At 38.4% G+C, this 27,909-nt stretch overlaps 2 protein-coding genes across 2 annotated transcripts; both read right to left on the reverse strand.

The window, feature by feature from the left end:
• On the reverse strand, positions 1-22,326 carry LOC107286732 (kinesin-like protein KIF26B). Its single transcript, XM_015815147.1, has 4 exons — positions 21,385-22,326; positions 6,640-6,839; positions 4,856-5,006; positions 1-1,324 (listed from the first exon to the last, which is right to left on the reverse strand). The coding sequence occupies exons 1-4, from the start codon at positions 22,292-22,294 to the stop codon at positions 1,176-1,178; spliced, it is 1,410 nt and encodes a 469-aa protein (XP_015670633.1). The 5' UTR covers positions 22,295-22,326; the 3' UTR covers positions 1-1,175.
• On the reverse strand, positions 22,326-27,889 carry LOC107286739 (kinesin-like protein KIF26B). The gene is made up of 3 exons (XM_015815153.1): positions 27,743-27,889; positions 22,442-24,760; positions 22,326-22,334 (listed from the first exon to the last, which is right to left on the reverse strand). Exons 1-3 carry the CDS (start codon positions 27,887-27,889, stop codon positions 22,326-22,328), a joined length of 2,475 nt encoding a protein of 824 aa, XP_015670639.1.
• Positions 27,890-27,909: the final 20 nt, after the last annotated feature.

Here is a 27,909-nt window from a genome sequence, read left to right on the forward strand (position 1 = left end):
CAAAAGTGTTCTGTTATTGGGACCATTGCTAACTGAGAACAAATTAGGTGCCTGTAAAGTTGGGGGAAAACATTAGGAGATTATGATAATACTTGTAAGCATGTAAAGGTTTCTGAGCTGGCTAAACAGATTTACCAATTAAATTCTTGTGCTCATAAAGATGAGTGGAGTCACAAGTTATCTCAACTTGTACTGAGGAAATACTTTGACTAGATTATCTTCCTTAAGTCCTCCCAATCCAACTCTGATGACTCTATGATTGTAATGCTAGCAAAGGTTAGTACTGTATATTCAGTTAAACAGTAATAAAATAGGAGTGTTGACTGAATACGCATAACAATGTATTTATTTCAGTACCTCAAAGGAGAACATATTACAAAACCATGTGATACCCCATTTTTTTAGTGTCAACTGAAATCTTATCATGTAAGAAAATCCACATTTTTGTTTTTACTAAGAGCTGGGAAACCTACTTTCCTCTATTACATCATACATCTGTGGGATTAATCTGGAAGTTTCAACTTCTTTTTTTTCTTTGAGTGGTCTTACTCTGCTCTTGAACAACAAAAGACAGTTAACATTTATTTATATGCTGTATCAGATAAGAAATATCTCTACAAACACAAGTTACGTAGAAACAGCAAGTCAGAAATAGAATAAAACACCAAGTGAAAATAACAAGCTGTAAATACATTTCGAAAAATGTGATTTGATTTTTTTGTCTTTTTCTTTTTGTCGACTAGCACCATCTGTACAAGAAGTATGAACATAAATGTTTGGATAATAAAGATTTGCAAGGCACTTCAGACAGTTTTCCCATGTATTTTTACTATAGTGGGGCTCTCAACAGCTCCCTACACCTGCTTCTTCCTCCCTCTTCAGTTATTGATGGGCTGCGGGGTGGGGGTAAATCACTTCTGCAGCGGTTCCTATGTACAAACATGTCTTTAAGATTTCTCAAAGTGCTCTTTCAGGCTTGAAGAATCCACATCCTTATTTTCAGTGTCTTTGATTTCCAACATATATTCGGCATAATTAAAAAAAAATCCATCTTCTCACACATAGTCAAAACATGACACCAACCTTCATCCTCATTCTGGGTCTTTGGGATATAAGTTCAAAAAGAAGGAAAGGGATGTCTGGCAGTAGTCCAAAAGATTATTGAGGTTAATTCTTCATCGACGTCTGGAAGAGATGTCAAAGCAGGTGATCATCATGAGGTGGGCCTTGCAATAATTGACCCGATTCTCTAACCGCTCAGTCACACATTCAAGAGCCTCCAAATACTCCAGGGAATCCGAATCAAAAACATGTTCCAGATCAACTGTAAGGAAGGAAATAAAAACTGGTAGAGAAACAAGACTAACCCAATTACTGTCAGAGAGGGAAATGCAAGCTCTATCTTGCAATCTGAATGATTTATATTCATATACGGATCTACAATAGTCAACATTCAATGAATGTACTCAACATTCATGAGTATAAGAATCTATTCAGTGCTACTATTAAAAAGGTATACAAAAATAGCAAAAATTAATGTTACTATTTGCATAAGGCAACTTTGAAAACCACTGAATTATCACTTGTTTTTCTAATTTTCACTGGCTGGGTTGAAAACAGCTACACCTAGTAAAGTAAAATCATTCCATAAAAAAAGAAAAATATATATGGCCTTTTCAGGCTGTTTACTTAGAATCAGCGTTCACGCAGTAGCATTGCCATCACCAGATGTTTTCAGTCACTCATCTCTAACCTGGTTTCCTCTAAACGGCACTTGAAATTGAATACATGTGGAAGAAAACAGGCTGAAGAAGGCTATCAAAACTGTTATCCTCAGTTTGTGGGGTAGAAAAATTGTGGAAGTTAAAAAATAGAAAGTGATATTTGTAGTCAAGGGCACAATGTGTATAAGATTCAAAGAAGCAATACATTCAAAACAACAGTTATTATATTCATGTTTTCTTTTCATCTGTACTGTAAATATTAAATCTGTATATTACATTTTATCTGGAAGCATAAGGCAGCAGATACAGCACTGCTTTCTATTGTTCACAAAATAGCTAGATTGATGAATGATTCCTTATTAAATGAGAGTGAAGAATTAAGTGAGGTGCCACAAAGTTTAGTTCTGAGCTCCCTAATTGTCAACAATTGTATTAATGGATTAAGAGGCAAATGGAAAGCTATCAAATTTGTGGATGATATAAAACTGAACAGATTTGCTAATAATTTTAGAAGACAGAAATAAAATTAAAAAATGATCTTGAGGGGCTAATGACCTGAGCTGAGGGTAATCAAATGCAATTTAATTGTGTCAAATGCAAAGTTCTTCACTTGGGAAACAAAAGATCTAATGGTTAAGGAACAAGACTAGAAACCAGAAGGCTGTGAGTTTTAACTCCTCTTTAGGCATGAAAGTTAGCTTGGTGACTTTGGACCAGTCACTGTCTATCAGTCTTCCGGGGTTGTTAGTGTGGACAAAATAGAGGAGGGAATATTAGGTATGTTTGCTGCCTTGGATTACTTATAAAATAATAATACAGGTGGGATAAAAATAAATATATAAAAAATAAATAAGTACTGGTTGAATGACTGCAGACAATCATTCATGCCCTAGTCATCTCACAGCTCAACCATTGTAATGTGCTGCACATGGAGCTACTCTTGAAAATCACTTGAAAGTTTTCAATGGTCCAAAGTGCAGGGACTGAGCTACACAGTTTGCCAGTATAATTCTAGGTATGATTCACAGTTCTGGTTATTTCCTATAAAGTCCTATGTGGCTAGGGACAGGTTATTTGAGGGACTGCCTACTTCCTATTGCTTTTGCCTAGTCAATGTGGGCCAACAGTGTTGGTATGCTCCAAGGTCCATTTTATTAAACAGTGTCATATTTTGGGACCCAGGAAACATGCCTTCTCCTTCTGGAACATGTCCTCTGGAATGAGGTCCCCGCAAGATCAGGGTAGCTCCCATCCTGTTGGCATTCTGGAAAGTGACTGGAGTGCCTTGTGGATGGATTTTGAATATGGTTTTCTCATGAGTGGCTGGATTTCCATCTTGTGCATTCATTTGTATTTTGCTGTTTTATTTTTATCCTGCTTTGCTATATTGTTATATTTGCTATGCTGCTTTGCTTTATTTCCTATATTGTGAAGTGTTCAGAGCCTGGGAGTTGGGTGATGCCAAAATCATCATCATACCACCCATCCCCTTTGTAATATTTGTGAAAAATATCTTGGAATAATAGCTGATTATCAACTGAATATTAGTTAATGGTGAGTTCTGGATGCAAAAAAACCAAATGTAATTTTAGGATTGATTAGATAATGTCATTGACACAATGAACATTAATTTGGGATATAGTGGAAGCCGGGGGGGGGGGGCTGGCATTCTATGGTCCATGAGGTCATGAAGAGTCACACATGACTTAGTGACTACATCAATGGATGTAGTTTTCAAACTTTAGGAAAATTTTATTTTATTTTTTGTTAAGTTTAAAACGTAATAGTTCCTCTTTATTTTGCTTCAATTCACCCCACTTGAAGTACTATGCCTAATTCTAGTTACTACACTTCAGAAGAGATTTTGGAAAACTGGAAAAACTTCTAAAAAGACTGTGAGGATGATAAGGGGACTAGAAAGTATGTTCTATGAAGATTGAAAATGCTCAGTATAATGGCACACTTATTCCAGAATGTAGAACAGTAATGGCGAACCTTTTAGAGACTGAGTGCCCAAACTGCAACCCAAAACCCACTTATGTATCGTCAGGTGCCGGGTGGGCGTGGCTCATTGGGTGAGTGTGGCCCATTGGGTGGGTGTGGCCCATTGGGTGAGCGTGGCCCATTGGGTGGGCGTGGCTGCGGTGGTAACGGCAGACTGGGTGGGACTAAAAAGTTCAATCAATCAATTCCAACTTTGCAAGATCTTTTTTTTCCCCGCAAGAAGTTGAAAATGATTGATTGATTGAATCTTTTTTTTTTTTTTGCACATGGCAGTAGAGACCTAAAGCGAAAAGGTTTTGTAAAACCCAGCTGAAGGCCTAGGAATGGGGCGACGGCGCGCGTGCCCATAGAGAGGGCTTTGCGTGCCACCTGTAGCACACGTGCCATAGGATTCGCCACCACGGATGTAGAACATAAATAAATGGATTTAAATTACTGGAAGGCAAATTCCACTCAATGTTTTTTTTAAAAAAAAAAATCTAACAAATAAAAGAAGTTTAGAGTGGAATCAATTACTTGAAAAGGTTCCAGGTTTCCCTTTCATAGTTACATTCACGCAGAGGTAAGATATTTCTCTGTCAAGAATGCTAACATTCAGTTTCCTATGCTAAATAACTCAATAGCTGAAGTGGACTCAATAGCTGAAGTGGCCATTTCCAACTCTATGGTCTCTATTCTTTTCTGACTATATATAAAGAATCAGATTAATTTTTGATTAATAAGACATTTTGAGCAATGGTCAAATTTGCCTTATAGTATTATTTAACAGTGGGAGAGCAGATGTATTATATAACTTGCATGTCTGAGTGAACTGAGGGCAGAAGAGGAAAAGAAATCTCATTTTCAGAAGCTGTGGAGTGAGACACCTATGCGTTAATCTGGTGATGGCAATATTTCTCACTCCTCTGATTCAGCTTTTGAACAAATATGCCCACTTGCTTCCAATGTCACAGTTTAATGGAAATTATGTGGGAACCGTAACAAAATCACAGACAATCCAAACCTGCTTGAGGTCAAATGTAATTTCAAGACTGAAATTTTACTTGCTTTTAAAGAGTGGCGGCTAAGCTGAAATTCCAGTAAAATTTCTTGGCAATGAATTTAACAGAGGAGGCATAAAACCTTACATTCACTGAGCCATTTATTGGGATCCAGCATCAGATACTGTTTGGTCACTTCCAGCTCTCTCATTAACCACTCATATTTGGCCTTGACCTCTGCAATTCGCTGCTGCCGATGCTCCAGGATTTTTAGCTTAGCATTGTAGCAAATCACCTCCTACCCAGTAAGACATATGAGAAGAAAGAAAAAAAAGGAAAGGATAAAAATGAGACAAAAACATTTCTCCAGTACAATTATTTCTCTTTTGGTAGGAATCAGAAACACAATTAAGTTAAATAATGGAGAAACAGTTACACAAATAAACCTTGGACATTTAAGGGATGGTGAGTAATAATGTTATTGTAAGCTGATACCATATTAAATCTAAATTTCCTCCCAAATGGAAACAATTTTTTAAATTTATTTTTATTTTATTTTATTCTCATTTTTATTTCACATCCTAAAACAATTACATTTCTGGAAAGAAGAAGGCTCATTATCAAGGTTACAATTCTAAGAGTGAAAGCAGAAGTTAAGATGAAATGTATTATTCTCACTCCCATGGTTCCTGGGAGGGGGCATTTGTAAGAGAAAATTACTGGGGAAAAGACTCAATTTAGACCTGAATGGATCTGAAACTAGGAGTGAGTCACTAGAGCAAAGAACAGTCTTTCCGGACTATTCACCATAAATAATTGCCCTCCATTCATTATTTTTGACAAGTGATCAGGACTATGGATTTGTCACCATACCATCAGCTATAGATTTTGAAATTTTATAGGTGTATTGCAATCTTTGGTTTTAAGAATTAGAAAACAAAACCTTTATCCTTCAATTTCCATTACATAGTTGGCATTCTTCAGGGACATATCTAGTCTAAAAGAGATGGTATACTGAAAGCTTTTGAACCAGGGTTTCCTCCAACGCAGACACAAAGCTCTCTTCCCTAGCAAGACTTTCACTGAAGACAGCAACTCCGTGTATCCATCATTCTTATTCTGATGAATATAAATCTGATTCTGTGGACATTGTTTCTTTGTGTGTATAGAAGTGAAAATGTACTTGTGGATCAAATGGGGGTGTGAGTACAGGTAGTCCTTGACTTATGAGCATTCATTTACCAACTGTTCAAAGTTATGATGGCCTTGAAAAAAGTAACTTATGACTGGTCCTCACTGCAACATCCCCATGGTCACATGATCAAAATTTGGGCTCTTGGCAATCGGCATGTATTTAAAATGGTTGTGGTGTCTGAAGTCTTGTGATTGCCATTTGTGACCTATGCAATGGGCTTCCGACAAGCAAAATCAATAGGGGAAGCTGGATTCACTTAACTACTGCAACAAAAAAGTCATAAATACAACAATCACATCACTTAGTGACAGAAGTTCCAGTTCCAATCATGATCATAAGTTGACAGCTACCTGTATAGTTGCTGAGGCAAAGTCAAGTCATTATTTCTTGCAGCATACTACCTTTATTTTTTTTAAAATGTTTCTTACAAGAGTGATCTTTGGTATTTTCTGACTGGATTTGACTGCAAAGGTTACATAAATACAAATAAGTATCAACACCGCTTCCAGAAAGCTTCATGTACAGCAAAACATCATCGTTCTTAGCAGAATCCCCAAATCTCTTTTAGGAATTGTTTTTATTGAGTCTTGTGGGTTCTATTTGAATTTAGGCAGGGATCATGCCTACTTTACTGGATGTATTTTAAAGAGTGATTTGCAAATGTAGCTGAAAGCATCTACAAATAAAAATACAGCAATATCTGTGCTTGTTAAAAAAAATATTAGGATGGCCTCACATTGTTATCCCCCATGCGCCGTCGCTGGAGCCGTTCCACATCATCAATTTCATAGACTTTGATTTCAAAGGGCTCCCCCATCCCTCTCTGGGCACTTCGCAGGGGTCCATCTACCCATCGTATGGCTGGGCTGGTAGGCTTCCTTATAGGAGATGTAGTGTCAAGTGACAAAGCTGGAATGAGTCTCCGTCTCTGAGAACCTAAACAATGTTAAGTTGTAAAGTGTTATCAATGGACAAACCTTTAATACTGTTGTATTATACCCATTCCTACCAATAATTCAATATAACATGACAAATCTACAAGCACTTGCATATAATCATTGTAACATGACATTTCTCTCTTAGAAAATGCAGGTAGTACGACAACAAAGGAGTGGAAAACCTCATATGAAACCTTTATTTAAAGGATAATTGAGAGCAAGGAACCATTGCAGATAACTTTTGTTTGCAAGATGATTGTTCATTTCATAACACTATTGGTGAGATTAAAATTCCATTTCACTCAATCTCTGAATTTCTTTGAAATATCCAGGAAATCAAGAAATGGTAGCTTTTTATCTCCTGTTTATTCTATGCAAAAGAAAAAAAAATCAAAGTTACAAATCATGTAGTTCTTATTTATTAAACCAAGCTCATTTTACATATATATTCACATAATGTTATAAGATAAAATCATTAACATTTAAGTGAACTTACTTAAAAATGGGGAAGGGAAATATACATATAGCTCAATTTTCTAAGTAGTTCTCCAGATGGACTCTTAGTAGTAAAATACTTGCCACTCAGATTTAGAAAAGTGACTTCTTCTGACTATTGTATAATTAGTAGACACTGAGCTTCCTTCCAATGTTGCAGTATGCAAGTTTTTGCAACTCTAAAAATATGTGATGTGTATTTCCATTCTACTCCTCCTAGTTTTTCAACCATTCATATATAATTTAAATGCTAAGCATGAAAAAAGAATATTTCAGAATCAAGTTAATATATAAATTAACTTCTAGTCAGCAGCTGACCAGCCTTGTCTGATCTTTGAAAAAAGGGGCAAGACCAGACCTAGTGACTTTCATGGCAGACTACCAAGAAGTACCAAGAATATAGATTAAACTTGCAACATGAAAAAATATCCCTGAAAAAGTAGTGGAAACCAGTTTTTTTTCTCTCATGCCCCCCCCATGGATCTGCCCATGAAGCTGCTAAGAAAAAAAAAGCTTGAGTCAAAAAAGACTACTTTTTAGTAAGAGAATCTGGACATTATGTTGAACCAATGATGCATTTTGAGCAGCACATCTCCAACAGAGCATCAATTGTTTCTTTAAAAGTTCCACAGGTTTCCAATACATATGAAATAACAGTTGAAAATCTATTATAATTCAACCCTATGAGAAACTGTAAAAATATCTGTGCTATTGTGGTTAACATTGCAGTCTACAAGCATTCCTCAACTTGGTGTCCTTCAAATGTTAATTATAATTACTAGAATTCTTACAGGAAATATTTCACATCACACACAGAAGAGTTCCAAATACACAGAATATAAGCATGTACAGCACGGGTGTCAAACTCGCCGCATCACGTGAGGTGTTGCGACGTATCGTGACTTTTTTTGCATTGCTGGAGCTGGGGTGTGTGTGGCCTCCGTATGATGCAACCAGCCCATAGGCCGGCAATTTGACACCCCCGATGTACAGTGTAAATCATCTCCCATGTAACAGATTTAAATGATTTATCTCGTAGTCCTAACTAAAACTTTTGGTGCCCAATATACTTAAAAAACGGGAAAGGTGAATGCAACAATCTCAATAAAATAATACATATTATTTTAGTATTTATTCCTGGCAATAAAGCCAATAAATGGAAAAAATAAAAATTGGGGAAAATTAGTAACACCCTGCATTTGGCCAATTCAAAACGCAGGCATAGACCAAATAAAAATCTAACAATGAGCAAGTTAAGACGGTTTGATCCAGCCATGATGATAGATGAGTTAGTGCCCCTAACACAACTGGAATCTTGAAAGATTACTGTGCATGGGGCAATTATTGCCCATATCTGAAACTGATTTTTTTTCTACTTTTGGAAGCCTTTCATGCTTCAAAGAGAAATCAGGCTTTCTCCGATAAGGAACCCAATGAGTTTGAGTTTGGTTGGAGCATGACAAAATGAAATTCAAGAGCAGGTATAATGCTACACCAGAATAGTTTTTGAAAAAGAGTGAAGTTATGATTATAATTTTAGACCTCCAATTTGTAGATCACACCAGCAGATCATCAAAGAAGAAAAAAAGTTTGTTTCAAAAGTACACTGCTGTTTTGACAAGGGCATTGTGACACAAGAAGTTTCAGGTACGGCATGAATTGAGAAAAGTCTAATCTCTAATACTGTAGGCGACAGAAAAAAGAAAAAGAAGGGAAGTAGTTTGTCTCCTTGTCTTAGGGCAAGTGGCCTGGGAACTGTATTTGCTTCTCCATCTTAACATAGGGAGAAAAAAAATTATAGATGCCTTTAATCTCTAGCTGAAGGCTATTGCAGTCACAGTCTGAAGAGAGATTAAGATAATTTGACCAGGGGAGTCTGAACCAGACTTTAAATTATATCTATTGGTTGTTAAAAGTTACTCTTATACCAGTGAAAAAGAGAACACTGTAAGCACACATATTATTTTTAATTCAAAATAATTTAGGAGAGTTTCAGAATATGTTCACTTAATTTAAGCATAAATTTCTACCAAGCACTGCCAATTTACCATGCAATTCTGAAAAAAAATATTATTTGAAATCAGTTGACTAAATCTGTTCTTTATCCCTGGATGTATGTAAACAGGCTCATACTGTATATGCATGCAATGCCAAGTAATCATGTTATAGAGTAAATTTAGAAGGATACTTGGGAAAACAGCATATAATAGATAAGAATAGAGATTCTGGAGAAAAACACCTTGTTCTTGTCAAGGTCTTTTGCTTTTTGTGGAGAGGAGTTTATGTACGTTTTCTGCTACAAATTGAAGAACAGCTCAAACTGAAATGAAATAAACGTTTTCTCCAGAAGAGAACAATAGATAGAAGGGTAGTTAAGTAGAGGAAGATTATTCTGCTTCATCATTCATCCATTTCAGAATTTTAACAGCTGTAATAAAACTCTGTTCTATTTTCTTCAAAGCCAGTCAACTACCTTTGTGAACTCTGCTGAGCAGAATCCTGTGTATATATATTTGGGTTCCACCTTTTGAACCACATTTGCAAATATTTATTCCTGTGGCTGAAGGCAAAGAGTAACAATTGTGGGAAGCTAAGAAACCATTCCCAACTTCTTATAGTGATAGTGATCTGAAACTCAATCCATTTTAAGTAAGTTGGTTAACAAGCTGATTAGTTAGACACTATGTATACAGTGAGATTTAAGGAAAATCTGCTGCTTCAGAATTTCTCTGCTTAGAAAGGATTAAAAGGAACTAAGCCCTTTTAAATTCAGTAGGGCTTACTTCTAAGTAGACAAAACTCTCATGGCTTATCTATTTTGCTTAAGATGGATCATTAATATTATTACTCCATGGTAATTCAGAATCAGAATCCACAGAAATTCACAATAATACAAAAAGAGATTTTCTGCATAATTCAAGAAGTGTCCAGTTGAACACATACTGTACATATAAAGAGGCTGAACTGGGATAAAACTACACTACCTTTACTACACCAAACAAGTCTGAAGAATATATAAAGTGATATAGGAAGGTTTGCAAAGACTGTAATGCATTGATAGATAGAACACCAGGAGATGTGAGAAGGTTCTCATCCATCAGTGTGTCTATTCATAAAATAATATGAGCTATACCAGAAATAATATGAGCCATACCAGACAGTTCTCCTACTGCAACTCTAACAATATAAAAAGGGGCCTGTTTGTTTTCAGCTTCCAAAGTTATATAGCTCCAGTGGGCAAGTTGCCCATGAGGAAATTTCATTTAGTGGCCTAACTTGATTGACTGTAATTTCTACCACCTGTTTCTGAGAGGATCAAGTAATTCCTTTAGGTGATCTCTTTTGGTCAAAGTCTAGCCAGGCAAGAAATGTAACAATAAATAATGTGATCATTGCAATGCAGCTGTAGGACCATAACTAGAAGCCTGTTACATGGATTAAATATCATGTAGTAAAAGGAGAAGAGGAACATAGTTAAATCTGCACTGGTGTGGAAGTTTACAATTCGTGCCTTTCCATACTATGCAGAAATACTGCATAGCAAATCTAATATAGCATGTGTGTATTGCCATGTTAGAAAATTAAAGAATTCAGAAATACATATTTTTCTCTTAGGACAAAACGACATCTATTGAAAAACAGAAGGTTCAAGTTACTTCGAACTCTTGTATCTTTTACCTGCCCTGTATGTAATCTGTCTACAAAGAGTGAAGCACCTTTGAAATGTTTATAGTTGTATTAATGAACTGTTGAATATTTGTTTCAAAGTGTCGATATATTTTTACTTCAAATAGGGATTTTAAATTCCTATGTGTTCAGCAGACAAATGATACATAGCTGCATTTGTCTTATCTTGGAAAGCTTAAGGAGGGGGCAACTGTCAGTACTTGAATTGGAGACCACTAGGAAATCCCAAGCTCGTTGGAAAGACACCCCCACCCGCCTCCCCCAAGAACTCTTCAAATATATATCAGAAGAAGAGAGGGGCAAACTGTTGTCACACTGTTGTCAGGCAAACTCTTATGTTTCATGCCATCTGCATGAATGAAATATGGCATAATATCAGCATTAGTAGAAGGACAGAGCTGCTGCCTTCCAACAGTGTTGCTGCCTTCCAATAGTGTTAGAACTTTATTCCATTTTTCTCCTGTGACTTCACGAGTTACTGAGGAACCAGTATGAAAAGGATGCTGACCATTGTCTTTAACCTGATATGTTATTGATGACATATATTATTGCTATGGCTATGGCTCAGCCAGGGTAGCAACTTCTAATTAATACAATAATAAAGAAATAATAGAAAATAAACATGGATTTGAATAAGGATGGCTATTTTTTTGATGAATCAATGATAATACTGATATATATATATATATATATATATATATATATATATATATATATTTGTTTTCTGAGGTTTTCGCGGGTGTTTGTATGTAGGTCTTTAGTTATTCGGGTTTTCTCCCGCGTAGAATTAAAAGTACCTTGGCAACGTTTCGACGAAGTCACATTCGTCATCTTTAATTATATATATATAATTAAAAAAGGTCGAACACCAAGAGTAAAAAGTACAAGAGTATTAAAATTTATTGGGCCAAGCTTTCGCCGGAAACGTCCGGCATCATCAGGGCCATGATACAGCAATATGGGAGGAGTCTTATATAGCATTGGAGTCTGCAGTCTGCATCCGGTACCGTGATCGTGTCATTGGACCCAGGTAATTTGATGAAGTCNTACATATTTTTCTCTTAGGACAAAACGACATCTATTGAAAAACAGAAGGTTCAAGTTACTTCGAACTCTTGTATCTTTTACCTGCCCTGTATGTAATCTGTCTACAAAGAGTGAAGCACCTTTGAAATGTTTATAGTTGTATTAATGAACTGTTGAATATTTGTTTCAAAGTGTCGATATATTTTTACTTCAAATAGGGCAGTGATGGCGAACCTTTTAGAGACCGAGTGCCCAAACTGCAATCCAAAACCCACTTATGCATCGTCGGGTGCCAGGTGGGTGTGGCTCATTGGCTGGGTGTGGCCAATTGGGGCGGGTGTGGCCAATTGGGGTGGGTGTGGCCCATTGGCTGGGCGTGGCTGCGATGGTAACTGCAGACTGGGTGGGGCTAAAAAGTTCAATCAATCAATTCCAACTTTGCAAGATCTTTTTTAACCCCGCAAGAAGTTGAAATTGACTGATTGATTGAACCTTTTTTTTTTTTTTGCACAAGGCGGCGGAGGCCTAAAGCGAAAAGATTTTATAAAACCCAGCTGAAGGCCTAGGATTGGGGCGATGACGCGTGTGCCCACAGAGAGGGCTCTGAGTGCCGCCTCTGGCACCCGTGCCATAGGTTCGCCACCACTGAAATAGGGATTTTAAATTCCTATGTGTTCAGCAGACAAATGATACATAGCTGCATTTGTCTTATCTTGGAAAGCTTAAGGAGGGGGCAACTGTCAGTACTTGAATTGGAGACAACTAGGAAATCCCAAGCTCGTTGGAAAGACACCCCCCCCCCCGCCTCCCCCAAGAACTCTTCAAATATATATCAGAAGAAGAGAGGGGCAAACTGTTGTCACACTGTTGTCAGGCAAACTCTTATGTTTCATGCCATCTGCATGAATGAAATATGGCATAATATCAGCATTAGTAGAAGGACAGAGCTGCTGCCTTCCAACAGTGTTGCTGCCTTCCAACAGTGTTAGAACTTTATTCCATTTTTCTCCTGTGACTTCACGAGTTACTGAGGAACCAGTATGAAAAGGATGCTGACCATTGTCTTTAACCTGATATGTTATTGATGACATATATTATTGCTATGGCTATGGCTCAGCCAGGGTAGCAACTTCTAATGAATACAATAATAAAGAAATAATAGAAAATAAACATGGATTTGAATAAGGATGGCTATTTTTTGATGAATCAATGATAATACTGATATATATATACATATATTCAAATTTCTTTTTTCTGACAAAGAGTCAGAAAACTCTTTGTCAGAAACTCTTTGTCAGAAAAAAGAAATTTGGATATAAAAATATTTCGCAGTTGCGACTTGAGCCTGCTCTATGCCCCTAGTTGGGGGCGGCAAGGCAAGAGATATTGTAAAAAGAGTAAAACTGCAGTATGGCAGTTGAAAATGTCAAGGTTTTCTCCCGCGTAGAATTAGAAGTGTCCTGGCGACGTTTCGACGAAGTCACATTCGTCATCTTCAGGCTGGTGTCTTCAGCTTCGTGCTTCCCAGAAGCACGAAGCTGAAGACACCAGCCTGAAGATGACGAATGTGACTTCGTCGAAACGTCGCCATGAAAGTACTTAGCATGGCAAATATATATGGTTTGAGTCTGAGTTAGTCCTTTCACTGGGTTGAATTCTGAGTAAAACCCAGAAAATCATCAACGCAGTAATCAACATTTTCATTTCAATCGATTTGCCAAGGGCAATTTTTTTATTTGTGCCAGTTAGTCCATTCAGCCAAGCACATCTCTCTTGCAACTGCTCTGCCTGCCTTCATTAATTTTAAGGCCTGTAAATGAGCCCTACTGTCAGGAAGCAGCCCCTTGCTAAACATGGCAGATTGACAAGTAATTTGGGAGAAGTCCCAGAGAAGGCGGTGGTAACAGCAGGCAGTGCCCAGTCACTCCAGCCTCCCAATAGTGGTTCTTTTCCCCAAACATTTCTCTTCAGTCAGGCTGGATTTCAACTCCTGATTGCTCTGCCAGCTGTCTGATGTTTATGTATCCAGAAATTAGTTTGAGCTGATGATTGGCCTACGCACGCTAAATGTTTTCCTTTAGTGAATTAATAATATTCTTCTTTTCTTGTCCTCCAAAAGATAAAGCAATTCTGACATGATAGTCATAATTATATTCCTTTAAGTAAATCCAAGCAAGCTAAGCCATTAAATTTTGCTTTTAAATGGTCAAGCACTGCCCAACTCAACCGAGTTATATCCCATGTAACTTTCCACATTACTCCATTGTTACTTCCTCTATTAAAACATGACTGTATTCATGAGGTTAAAAAACATGGTAGTTAAGCGTGTAAAAAGGATTCATCTTTTCAAAACTCTCTCTCTCTCTCTCTCTCTCTCTCTCTCTCTCTCTCTCTCTCTCTCTCTGTGTGTGTGTGTGTGTGTGTCTGTGAGAGACAGAGAGAACAATATCCCAAGCACAAAGACATGTTTGGATCTCATTTTACCATCTCTGCATCCTGTTCAGCTTTCAAGTTTAAAAAGGTCCCTAAGCACACCGATGTAATATGGTCTTCTATACTATGAATTTCACTAGAAATGTAAACCTATCCCCCTGTATTATGAATTACCACCTCAACTGCCATTGTCATTAGTTGTGATGAAGGAACAGCTTGATGCTGTTTGGTTCAAGAGGATCTTGGTTTTAAAACCAAATACCACATGTTGTCCAGTGCAAAGCCAGTCATCATTCTTTTGCTTTCTGACTCATCTTAAACAGGAGTGAAATTCAATTTTTTTTAGAGCTGAGAAGAAATTACATACTTGATTGGTTCAGCATTTGTATTTCTGCATCATCTGTCAAGACTTGGGAACTTAATACTCTGCATAACGTATTTCTTCACTCACTATCCTATAGATCTTTTGGATTGCAACTTATTAATTCTGGGTTAGAAAGTTTATAGATTCAATTATAAAAATCTCAGAAGAGAAAATATTTCCTATACTGTGGATACCTGAGTTTTTGAACATATTGTATTATTGCTTTTCTGATATCCAAAAATCACAAACCTGTGAAATAAATCATCAAAAAAAGAACAAAGGGGAAAACTCATACAGTCTGGTTTTTAAAAAAATAAATAAATAAATAAAGTATTTCTTCTTAAATAACTAACAAACCTGATTTTCAGAGAGCAATCGAAGAACTTTTTACGCCATTACAAGTGGAGCTGGCGAGTAAATCAGTTCCTTGTAATTCCCTCTGGATAAGAACTTGAGACTGCCCACAAGTGTTCCAGTTATTTGCTCCTTGTCAGGAAATTGCACACAGCAGTCTCTGGTGGATTTAAAACTTTTGGAGATGAGAGAATCCCATCTTCCCTCAAACCATAATTGGGATCCTACCAACCGAAGACTAACCAGGTACAACCCTGCTTAGATTTTTGAGGTAAGTTCGGATGGCTAAATGTGTTTAGTTCAATAGATTGTTCCCATTGTCTCCTGCATAGTATATTATATAGACTAAGTGCGTTTAGTAGTCACAGTGTGCAGTATAGGCAGGAAATTTAAAAGTTTTGCTTGAAGAGAAAATGTGGCTGGAACCCAGAAGGGCACATAGCAGTGGTGGGATTCAGCCGGTTTGCACCACTTTGGCAGAACCGGTAGCTAATTTTTTGTTGCCCAGGCCCAGAATGGACTTCTGGAAGCAGCATCCACACAGAGAACCGATTGTTCACATATTTGAATCCCACCACTGGCACATAGTATAACTTAATTGCGTTCCTGCACCCTCTCCTGCATTTCAGAACCCATTTCAGCTTGAATCAGTTCATGAACACAGTTTTTGTTAAGATTTGTTAAAAACAACAAAAAAAAAATAGGTCATGTTTAACCATACTACTCCAACTGGAAAACTCAGAACTGGAGTCTCTCTGAAAGCAGATATTCCATATAAACATTTTTTATGCTTCTGTAGCAATGATCTTGAGCTAATTCTGAGTTTCTCAATTTCACTGGCTAATCACCCCAATGAATCAACCAATCAACCAACCAGCAGGCAGGTCTGAATGACTCTATGGCACTTTCTCTTTCTGTAATAAGCTGTTTTCTAGACTGGACATAAACATCCAGGTCTTAAAATATCAAGCACTCCTCTTTTCTGTACTGCCTTGCACTAAATTAGTTTTATCATCAATAATGAATTATTATTGAGGCAAACCAAGTCATTTGATCGGTCTGTAAAAATTGGACATGAGTGCCTAATTTATATATAAAAAAAGATCTATGAGAGGGAGGAGATAACGACATTTCTGCATAGTTTTTGAAAGCTGTTTCAAATTATATTTATTGGATGCTCAGGTGCTTGCAAAGAGTTGGAAATATCTTGAGGGACAGGAATTGGAATTCAATAAGTAACATATTGGAAAAATCCAAAGCATTTGTGATGATTGTTAAGAGCCTGAGTGATACCTTGATACGTGTGAAAAACTTAATTGTAGGTCTGCTTCAGTTATAGTTTTATCACTTTTTTCTCCCAAAGTTTATGTTTAACAATGACATAACTGAAAACAGAATATGCATAATAAGCAAGTGTACTTTTTGTAAAAAGGCTTATGTTTATATCAGTTTAGATTTAAGGGTACTTTGGCAGAGATATGTGTTGAAATGTAGTAATATGACATCAAAATACTGACACACACACATTCACCATGCTATGTCAGTTACTTTGCAGCTACCCACTGCTTCTTACCACCATATTACTTTCTTGTGGTAAACTGGCTGCTTTGCTTTCTTCTCCAATCTTTGCTGCAATTTACCTCTGGGATCAGAAAGCAGGTTCCCTCCCCCTCCCACTTATAATTCTTTGATCAGCAGACACATTTTGTGTAGAAGCAAAGAAGCCTGTAGATGATTTAATACAATCACTTCCCACAATTTCTAAAAAAAAAAGTAACAAAAAGCATTATATGACATTTTAGTTTTGCACTACAGCAATAATACTATAGTTTGACCGCATTTCCTCCAGTATTATAAAGGAGCAATGAAGTCACACTTCTGTCTTCCATGATCATCTTTCCCCCCCCCCCAGAATGCTCACAGTTCACTTAGATATTTTGATTTTCCAAAGTCAGAGTGAGTATACAGCTCCTCTCAATATTACAAAGATCTCTCAAATAGGTAATCATCCTTTAGCCCCTAGATCACTTTTCCATCTCAAAGGATCTCAGATATTGAATAATGCACTAACAAAAAAAAAAAGAAGAAAAGTTTGAGGAGGAGGCAGTGAAACAAGAGTAATTGTTTTCACGAACTGATGGAGCTTCAAAAAGTAATGGTGAAATTTAACAATGTTAGTGATTTGCTTAAAAGTCTTTGTGGCCATTTAGTGGGAACTGATGCCGATTCATATTGATCATGCCTGACAGCTAGCATTTCTGTTAATAAAATTCATAAACCAGGGAAGGTCACCTGACCTGAAATGAATGTATCTACCACACCATATTCATTATGCCAATGAGTATCCATGACAGCAAATGAGGTATGTTCCAGTGCTTCCTGATTTTTAAAAAAAACTCATGTTGCCAATCTTTTTATGAATTGATACAAATCAAGAGAAGGAGATCACTCTTGAAGAGGGGAAAAACTGAAGTACTATACTACACTTCTCATCCAAATTCAGTGTAAACAGGCTCCTTTCCTTTGCAGCTCAGCTTAATCTTAGCCAGTTCTGCAGTCATTTTTTGTTTTTATGATCTCATAAATCTGTTGACACAAAAAAGAATGTGCTTTCACCATCTATGCTATTTACTGTAGGGGGGAAAATACAAAGAAAATAGGCTGGGAAGAGATAGATTTTATCACTTCACAAGCCAGTTTCAGGGAGGAGGGAAAAGCCTTTGCCCTGATTTTTTTTAAAAAAATATTTAATGCATTAACAATTAAATAGAACTTGTTATCTGTAAACTGGAAACCAGTACAGAGAATTCAAAAGACTGGACCAAACAGCTACATTCTAAGGTTCAGGTTTAATCTTGCTTGCCCATTGCACATCATTTTCTTTGCACAATGCAATAGAGATGAACTTTACACATTATGCTGAAGATCAATAGATGCAAACTCTATCAGGGTAACAGGGCAAGTAATTCCCAGAGAGTCTGCTGCAAGGGACCTCAAGGGTCAAGCCATCCAAATTCCTGCATTATGCCAAGATTTGCTAGAGCTAAACTATCCTTGACAGATGCTTATTATGCTCCTCTAAACGTTATTGCCAGGATCTTACTCCATAAGAACAAAAATGTAATTGGTCTATGTCAAGCAACAGAAACACATCCAATGTCACAATAGGCTGACACCGAATGCCTTCTTTTTGGTTGAGAATTGAGAACAAGGAGAACAGGGGATTGTGACATCAACATGTGATGACTAGCCTTTTTTGTTTTACGAGTAGAATTGTTGTAGAAATATGGCACTGTATTTTCTGTCCAGCCAACTTTTTGTTCAGGAAAAAAAATAGTCATTTACATTCTAGACTGTTATCTTCTAGGATCACAGGAAACTAGCAAGCTACCCTAGGGATGACATTAATCTTGCCCTCCCCAATGAACTCCCTCCACAAGGGCACAATTACTCTACATTTTAATATGCATCTTTGTTTGCTAATGTAGTAAACTCTCCTTGCTGAATGGCAGTTTCTTGCAGATGATAATGCAACTGCAGCATGAGAGACTACTCAGGCTGATGCAGAGCCCCACCTCACTTCTTCCTACTAGGAAGCAATTACAAGTGGTGCCAATGGAGGATGTGCATTTGATGAGTCTCTCATCAAAGGCGGCTTGAAAACCATTTTCTGGAGGAAGGTGGTACAGTGACAACTTAATACAGGAAAGGAATTTCCTCCAACTGAAGAGGAAAGGGCCACATTTCTCACTCCCTTCCATAGTCTAAATCAGAGGTCCCCAACCTTTTGGGCAGCAGGAACTGGTTTCGTGGAGAGAGGTTTTTTTGCGGACTGGAGGGTGCGTGGTTTTGGGTGCTGCCTGCATCTCGTGGATGGGGCTTTGCTTGTTTGTGTGGACCGGTTGCTGGCATGCCATGGACTGGTACTGGTCCACAGACCCGGGGTTGGGAACCCCTGCTCTAAATGACACTGCTTTTTTTTAAAAGGGAATTGACTGAAGAGTCTATACTGTGCGTATTTAAGAATTTCTGGATTTCAACCAGTATGCTGAACTATGAATGAAATAAAGGTTTGATTAGATGTGAATTTCTAGGGATTGCACAGAAGTTAAGACCTTTAGCTGTCTGCAACATGCTGCTGGCAGAATATAGGAGCAAGCACAAAGTTTCTTCTCTGACTAAAGCCTCTGCATGTTAATCTACAGGGAATCTTGTTTTGTGCTTAGGACTGTTTGCCTGCAGGAAGCTAATAGCAGAAATGGGTTTTTTAATGTATTGCACAATGCTAATTCTCCATTTAAAAAGCCCACACTTTTGCCCATGTGCTTGGTCAATTATGTGCAGAATTGTATTTTGCATGCCAAATGTGGAAAACAACCCATCCCTCCATTTGGTTTGAATTTGAACCACAATGGAATAACTAATTTCTCCCTCCCCTGGGCAACATCCTGATATGGAGTGGAATCTCTATATACACAGTTTATTTTTAAATCAGGCTCATTGTTGATCGCTGTATTGCTAAGTTTGTCCTCAGAAATAGGATCAGGTAGATCAAGATTTACCTAGTTTCATCCATTCATTCAAGCAGAAATCAAGTGGTCTGGTAGAAATTGACCAATGGATCATTGATGGATGTGATTTGATTGCTCTGGGAATAATTCAATGGTCTCTGAGTCAGTTTGGTGTAGTGGTTAAGGCATTAGGCTAAAAACCAGGGAACTATGAGTTCTAATTCTGTCTTTGGTCACAAAGCCAGCTGGGTGACCTTGGGCCAGTCACTTTCTGTCAGCCCTAGGAAGAAGATAATGGCAAACCACTTCTGAAATACCTTGCCAAGAAGAAAATTAAAGATATCTAGAGAGGAAAGAATTGGGCACATTTCTTCACTCGACTGTCTTCCTAGGAAATGTTTATTTCTTCTTTGCCCTTCTTTTATTAAGAAAGAAAGATCAGTTCTGAGTCACCATCATAATAATGTATGGGCATAATAATGTATGGGAAAACTGAGTCTTAGGCTGCTCTCAGAAATTGGACAATGAATAAAAGGGACATTTGAGGTTTATGTTATGGAATGTCTTTGGAAAATAGAGGAGGTATTAAGACAGTTAAGGGAAAAAGCAAGGGCCAATGCAGGAGATTTTTGACTCCAGGGAAGAAGAAGCAGAAGAAAATTAGAGTAACTTCCCTTTAACCACACTAGGATAGGCTTTTTGATAGGCATTTAACATACAGTTGCATTTCTCTACTAGCAATAAAGATCTTTCCAGAAATCCAAGTGGTTCTTATTTCTTGAAAGCTTGATAGTTTATTAACATGTTTGACATCTCAGTAACATATAACCCCTAACTCTAACTCCATCACTCAAATAAAACCACCCTATTTCCTTTGGTTACTATGAAAGACATTTAATGTGAATTTCATTTACTGAATGTCAACCATATTTTTTGAAAGATTCTTGAACTTGTGCTCTTGGGATATATTATGACAACAGCCCCATAGTAATTCCTAGTCAGTCCTGTGATCAGAAATGATCAGAGCTGTTGTCTCAGCATACCTGAAAGGCACAAGGTTGACAACAGTTGTTTTAGTAGACAATGTTTTGGTCTTCCTCAATGTATCATACAGAGTCTTCCAAGTAGGAAATTCCTTTTTCCCCTTCAGAAGAGACCCTTGCCTTGTTGAAATGCATCCACCCAAAGATCTGGGTGGTCCTGATCTGGGTGGTTCAAAATCTGGGTGGCCTATTAGCATTTTTTAAGTTCTGAAGACTTGCCTGTTTCCTAAGCATTAAGGCCAGCTAGGCAAGCACTGTTATGGATGGGATTTTAGGACTGGAATGTATCATTTACCTCAGGGCATCATGGGCTATTATTTTTAATTACTGGGGTTTTTAAAACTTTGTATGCTACCCAGAGTCACTTCTGTGAGACAGGCGGCCATATAGATTGTCTTGATTAATTAATGGATTAATTTCTGGAAAAGACATTGTGTCAGAATGCAGCATCAGAGTTCTATATTTATAATATAGGATCTATATACTCATATTTTGACTTTGTGCACTGCCACCATTAAGCATAATTCATTACTATTTTCTGTCATGGTTGAATGCTTACCTTGCCATGTGGTGCAAGTCTAACTTACTTGTAAGCTCAACTTTTTTTTGAGACACCCATCGGGGACATACCTGTATTTGAACGTTTTTTGGGGGTTTTAAGACTTCGGCACCTGCCGCTGATGGAGCTGCTGTTCTCACTCATAGAGTCTTGTGCAGAAGAAGTGCTTCCTGTGGCTTCACTGTCTCTGATCATGCTTTCATATCCACTGCTTCCTCCACTATGGTAGAACAGAGCTGTTTTCCCCATGGCTGGAGGAAGCTCCCCACTCAGGACACTGCTGTTGTCACTTCCGTGACCACTGCTGCAGCGATGAGGCTTCCTAGGAGGTGTGATCTTGCTGTATGGTGAAGGAAGCAGGTGAACAGGGGGCTTCTTGTCTCCATGAACGCTGCTGCGTTCATCTGTGTCTGAGTTCCTGCACAGCTGCATTCCTCGGGTGCCAGCATTTCCTTGCAGCAGTTCTGAAATCCTCCCATTAACAGCTCTGAGGGGCAATTTGGAAGAAAGACCAGAGCCTCGGTTCCTGCTAAGAGACTGAGTTGACCAGGACATGTTCTTTCCATTTGGAGGCAAACTTGAACTCTGTCCCACAGACTGAGGAAGGGACTTGGTCGAAAAGCTAAGGGTTTTGGTGGTGGAAGCAGCCAGGCTTCGAGCCTTTGGACTTGCCAAAAGGAGTTTGCTCACAGCAGAGATCTTTGATTGACTGGCTTTTGGTGAAGCTCCTGCAGACTGGGAAAAGCCCGAGTTTGTTGGGGAGGATATTGCATTGCGGTTGAGGCTTCTGCTGGCTCTGGGCATGGTGGTGTCTTTTCCAATGTTCATCTTGGAGCTGACAGAGGATAGACTTTCTGCCCTTTCCAAAGACAGGCACTCGTAATGACTCCCATTAGACCTTCCAAGAGAATTGGTTCTGCTAGCCAACTGTTCTAGTTTTGCACTAAATAATTTACTGCTGCTATTGCTCCCACTCTCCATACTGGAACCTTTTTGTTTCCCACTGGGTTCGTCAGGAAAGCTAGCCAAAAAAGAGGGTGGTTGGTTGGAAGGGCTGCTGGTGCTACTGCTACAAGCATTGTGCTGGGGACTGGCTCTATTCTTCTGGTCAAGGCTAGATTTCCTCACAGGAGGTAATGGTGGTGTTCCTTTGGGGCGGGTTAGAACACCGTGCTTGGGAGAAGCTACCTTTCTTTCCAAGCTAGCTTTCGATGTTTGGGATGACACAGAAGAGCTCATGCCACCACCCTCCTCTACGTAATGATAGGAAACGACGTCCAGTTCCTCCAACTTGTTGTTCTTCTGGAATCCTCTGCTAAGGCTGCCATTTTTCAAACTTTCAGTAGAATGAAGGGGGCTGTGGGTTGCAGAACCTGGCAGTCCCGCTTCACATTCATCTATCGCCCTTCTTGGGTTTTCAGTTCCTGGTGAACTTGAAATCTCTCCACTGCTGCTACTGAACCTGTCGGCAGAATTTTGTTTCTTATTTTGCTCAGGTACTGTTTCAGCCTTGAGACCATGTTCATTTTTTGCACAATCTTCCCTCTTTAGCCAAGGATCATCAAATTTTAGATCTTTTCTTGCATTGAATTCTTTTCCCTCATGAAGATAGGGAGTTCTGGCTGATGATGATACTGATGATATGGCCTCATGACCTTCTTGGGCCTTAAAAGAATTGACAGAAATACGTGGGAATACTGTAATGTTAGTCTTCATTGGAATGAACCCTTCGCAACTGCTTACACTTGTAGTGTTTGATATTGTGACGGTAGTCTTTTCCAGGGCTGATATTTTACAGCTTCTGATGGGAGATAATTTATTAGTATTTCTGTCAACCCCTTCGGGTGACACAAACATATCCTCAGTACAACGGTTTTGCTTGTCATTTATGCAAACTGCTTTTGCAAGTTCAGAAGGAGGAGCTTCTGCCATTGCTTCTCCATGACCATAGCATGCCTGTGCTATGAAACTGTGGCATGACTGTTCACCATCACTTCCAGTACTCATTTCACTCAGCCATGAGCTAATAGAGGAACGTCTACTTTCAGCTTCTTCAGCTTTGTCCACCAGCCCCATTTTTGGAAGGGGCAGGAACTGGGTAATGCTTACTTCAGAAATAGGAGCTGTGCTAGAGTAGCACTCGAGATCTTCACTAATACTGCTGATAATGCTAACCGGTCTAGACCCGGAAGCCAACGCTTGTACAGAACAATCACTGTTAAAACTGATGATACTTGTTGGCCGCCCATTTTCCAAAACTCCACTAATGGTCAGCTCTTCAACTAGGGTAAACACCAGCTCATCCTCCCCATTAAGTTCTAAGGGCTGCTGCACGGTGACCATAGTTGTGCTCAAAATCTCCTGCTTTGACTCTGGAGATAGGGATTCTTGTTGCTGCTCTGCTTTTTCAATCACCTCTGTGTAATCGATGTTGCCAGAAGAAAGTGACTTTTTCAAGATTTGAGGACTCATGCCAATGGGAGGGGTGCGGATCTCGGATTGCATTAGGGATTCACTGGATACCATACCCGAATCTTTGCTTAATGATGATGGTGGAGGGGCTGGGTTTGGCAATACCCCTTTCTGAGTATAAACTTTGCACCTCTGAGAAGGAGAAGCTGGTGGTTTGTAATCGGAGGCCTTTGAAAGGCTTGCAATACCAAGCCGCGGTGATCCCATTGGCCGTGGCTTATTTTCTAGGAAGCCACCGCTATTAAGACTTTCTCGACTGCTTTGCAGGTCTGTGCAGTGAGGTTGTTGAGAACTGTTAATCTGACTACTAGGACTACCTGTCACATTCCAATGGGCCTGAGGAGTGGAAATCTCATTAAGCATCCTACTGTGAACAGGGGAGTGACCTCCCTGGATTTGGCTGGCGGTAGCATTTAAGTTTTCCTTGGCATCTTTATCAGCTTCCTGGCAGACCACCAAGTCATCTTCCCTGCTTGGATCTGATGCACTACAGTGCTCTGTCTCTTGGCCTGATAAAGAACATTTAGTCACTGGGTCTGAGTTAAACTGAACTGGTAGTTCTTCAAAAAGAAATCCGTCTGTCTCTTCACTGCCATCAATGCAGTCTAATCTCTCTTGGAGTTCTGCAAATGTATTGCACTTCAAGCAATCTCTTTCAGGGGCTGTCTCATTCATTTCTTCCAACTTGCCTTCATTTTTAGCTTTCTGAAGAGCAGGAACTATAGGGACAAAATCAGGAGGGCCTTCATTATCAGTCAGCTCCTTGTCAGAAAGAGCTGTTCCATTAGGACCAACATAAATGACAGTGTCACATGACTGTTCACTGCTGGAAGAATAATCTGGATCACTTGACAAATGAAGAATTGGGAAGTCTGGATCAACCACATTCCGCGAATGGAAAGGTCTAAGCTGGGTTGGTCTCCTCATTCTCCCTTCTTCACAAGAGCTTTCTCCTCCAGAAGAGCTTGATGTATACTAGAAATCAGAAGAGGGATAAAAAGTTAGAAGTCCAGAAGATGCTTTCCAGAACCAATGCACTCAAGTAAGCAGTGATACGTCTTCTAGTACTTGGGATGCAATTGCGTAATGGGGCCTCATTCAGGATAAGCCTTTCCCAATCTGATGCTCTCCAAATGTGTTGGAATAATAATTCTCAAAATACTCAGTTATAATGCTCAATGGGAATTTTGACGGTTCTGGACCCAACACATGCGGGGGGAGAGGTACTAGAATGGGAAAGAGTGCGGTAATTTGTCACAGTGTATTAGGGACTATCTCCACAGCAGTCATGCTGTCTGATGTCATGGAGAAAATGGTCAAATTCTTACAGCACATAACTGCACAGATTGCTTGTGCATTTTAAGCAGGTGTATACACACATACACACACACACACAAAGTGACCATACTGCTATTTCAGATAGCATCATCATGAGTAAAAAATAATTTTGAGGTGAAAAGAATACTAACTGATTTCAAGCATTTTAATTCTTTAGTGAATTCTACACATTCCTTATAAAATTTGCAAACATTACAAAATTTGCAAACATTCAGATGCACAGAGAAGCAATGTGATCCTCAGAAATCCATCTAAAGTTATCTTTTCAGCCACTCACTATCCCTCAATACAATGATATTACAGAGTTAAATATTGTGCAGCCTAATTAAAAAAACCAACCCAAATTACACTTACTAGATGACTTAATGAGTCATATTTTTGATACTGTTGCTTAAGTGCATAACTTGGGAAGGTTCTGATAATGCTGGAAGATGATAGCAGCTGATCTTGCTGTTCTATGATGCTTTCAAATGTCCCATACTATCTGCTTCTCCAATAGAGAGTTTTCACTGGATCTCAAAATACTGATTGATTTGTTAGGCCTATAATTAGCCAGGTGAAGATGCTTCCACAGGAGAAAAAAATGACCTTTCTTCCCTTAAGTTATGGATTTTGTTTTGTTCACTTTCAACAACCACAGAATCCCCAAAAGCTACCAGGACATTTGAAAATGAAGTTAATTCACTCTTACAAAAAACTCTTAAGTGCTTCCAGCTAGCACTTCTAACAGAAACACTAATAGGAACTGTTGGAACTGTTGAAATTAAGGCAAGATCTGGAAGACAAGAAAGATCTCTGCTAGAACTGTCCCCAAACTGGTCAGATCTGAAAAACAGTCCGCAATGGAAATGACCTTTTGAAAAGTTTGAAATACTGGGTCTGTATTTATACACAGATTCACAATATAGCATTTCTTAAACAGCAATAAACTGCATGGGAGAGTTTCCAGAAGGAAATCTTTAACCATAATTATGAAAGTAATCATTTATTTGTTTACTTGACTTAGATGCCACCCACCACATTCAATTCTGGGCTAAAGAATTTAAAAGGAAACCTTGATAAACCTGAAAAGTTTTGAAACAAAATGGTCGGATCAATAAAACAAAAACTGAACTATTTGGGTATGATAAAGAAGACCCATTTGAAGAAAGAGCAGAGCATTTGAAGGAAATAACACATTACTAATTATATGGGGATGCCTCTGTTATGGTTTATGGTTGTGTGGAAGCCAATGATACAGTAAATATTGCGGGTGAAAGGAAGAATGGATTCAATTAAATATCAACACACTCTAGATGTCCCTCAGTCACTGAAGAAATTGAATCTGAAAATAAGCTGGATGTTTCAACAGGACAATGATCTGACTCCTCTCTTGAAAATCAGCCATAACATACTTGCAGGAAAGAAAGATAACCATTTTGGAATGGCCTTTACAGTCCCCAGAGTTGAACAAGATTAAAAATCTGTGAAAAGACATCAAACCCAGAATGTGTGCAGAGATAACTAAGAGTGCCTCTGAGCTAAAAGAATTCTATGAGGAGGAAACAAAAAAAAACTAAAATAAAGAATAGAAAGCCTGTTTGCTGGCTCAGGAAATATTTGTAAGTTGTTATTTCCACTAAAGATGCTAGAGAATATCAACTGAAATAATATCCAAAGTTCTTCACCTGCCATGTAAATTCCTTTCTTATTGTGAAACTGTAAACAACTGCATATAAATAAAAAGTATGTGTTTCCCAATTTTCAATGGGGAACAACAATGTAAAAAGTATTTTATTTATTCATTTATTTATTAGTCAAATAGCTGCCCATCTCATGGAAGTGACTCTGGGCGACAGACAACAAATGTTAATACATCTGTTTAAATATTTTAAAAATACCAAGCCCAGAGCCCCCATTGAAAACAGCACTGAAAATTCATGCTGTGATCTCTTTCTTGTTTGTCTTCGTGTCACTTCAGCGCCGCTCTAATTTGTTAAAACAACTTTTTAAAAGGTAGCATTGAGAAGTAATATTGAGCTCAATAAACACTACAGCCACAACTTCTCAGTAAATACCTTCATCTTGCAAATGTTTTCTTTCTTCAGAAGATTATACAGAGTTCAGACCAGAAATTGAGCTTAATTTCACATGCTAAATGATAACGTTGGCTTAAAATGCCCTGACACGCTTGTACTTGGAAAAAGTGATGGAGAAAATTAACACTGATGTCACACTCAACAATCTATTGTTTTGCAGAGGTTTCTTTCTGTGAACAAACTGTTAGGGAGCAATAATTGTGGAATCTGTTCACTGATCTCAAAAAATTGATTTATAATCCACAGGCTATTAATATGAATTATGATAAAGAAAGCTGAATTTCAAGCAGCTCTCTGTATTAATAATATTCTAAGAAAAGAACACAAGTTCTCTGCCATGTATGTGGCTGTTAAAAGCACTGCATAATTCACTAAGTACAAAACATATGACCCCCCCTCTTCTTTCCACACATACTCTTAAATGTACTGCCACGCACTCAAAACCATGACTATTGATTTCCATGGAGGTGGCCTTCCATTTATTTACGACCTTGGGCTGCTTTGCTTTTTCCAATGAATGACAACCAAAGACTGCCCTTACCTTAGTTTTCTTTTTCTTCATTCTTAAAACCCTGGATGCAATCTGGATAGTAGAAAGGGTTTCAGCATAGTTTCCTGCAGCTGCTGAAATGTGAGCTATCATGGTGGTACGGCAGTTCATGTTCCCAAGGGACTCTCGGAGCAACATGGTCAGCTTGCTGTCTCTGC

The sequence above is a fragment of the Protobothrops mucrosquamatus genome, unplaced genomic scaffold (genome assembly GCF_001527695.2).
Source record: "Protobothrops mucrosquamatus isolate PMUCROS unplaced genomic scaffold, P.Mucros_1.0 scaffold319, whole genome shotgun sequence".
Classification (NCBI taxonomy): Eukaryota; Metazoa; Chordata; class Lepidosauria; order Squamata; family Viperidae; genus Protobothrops; species Protobothrops mucrosquamatus.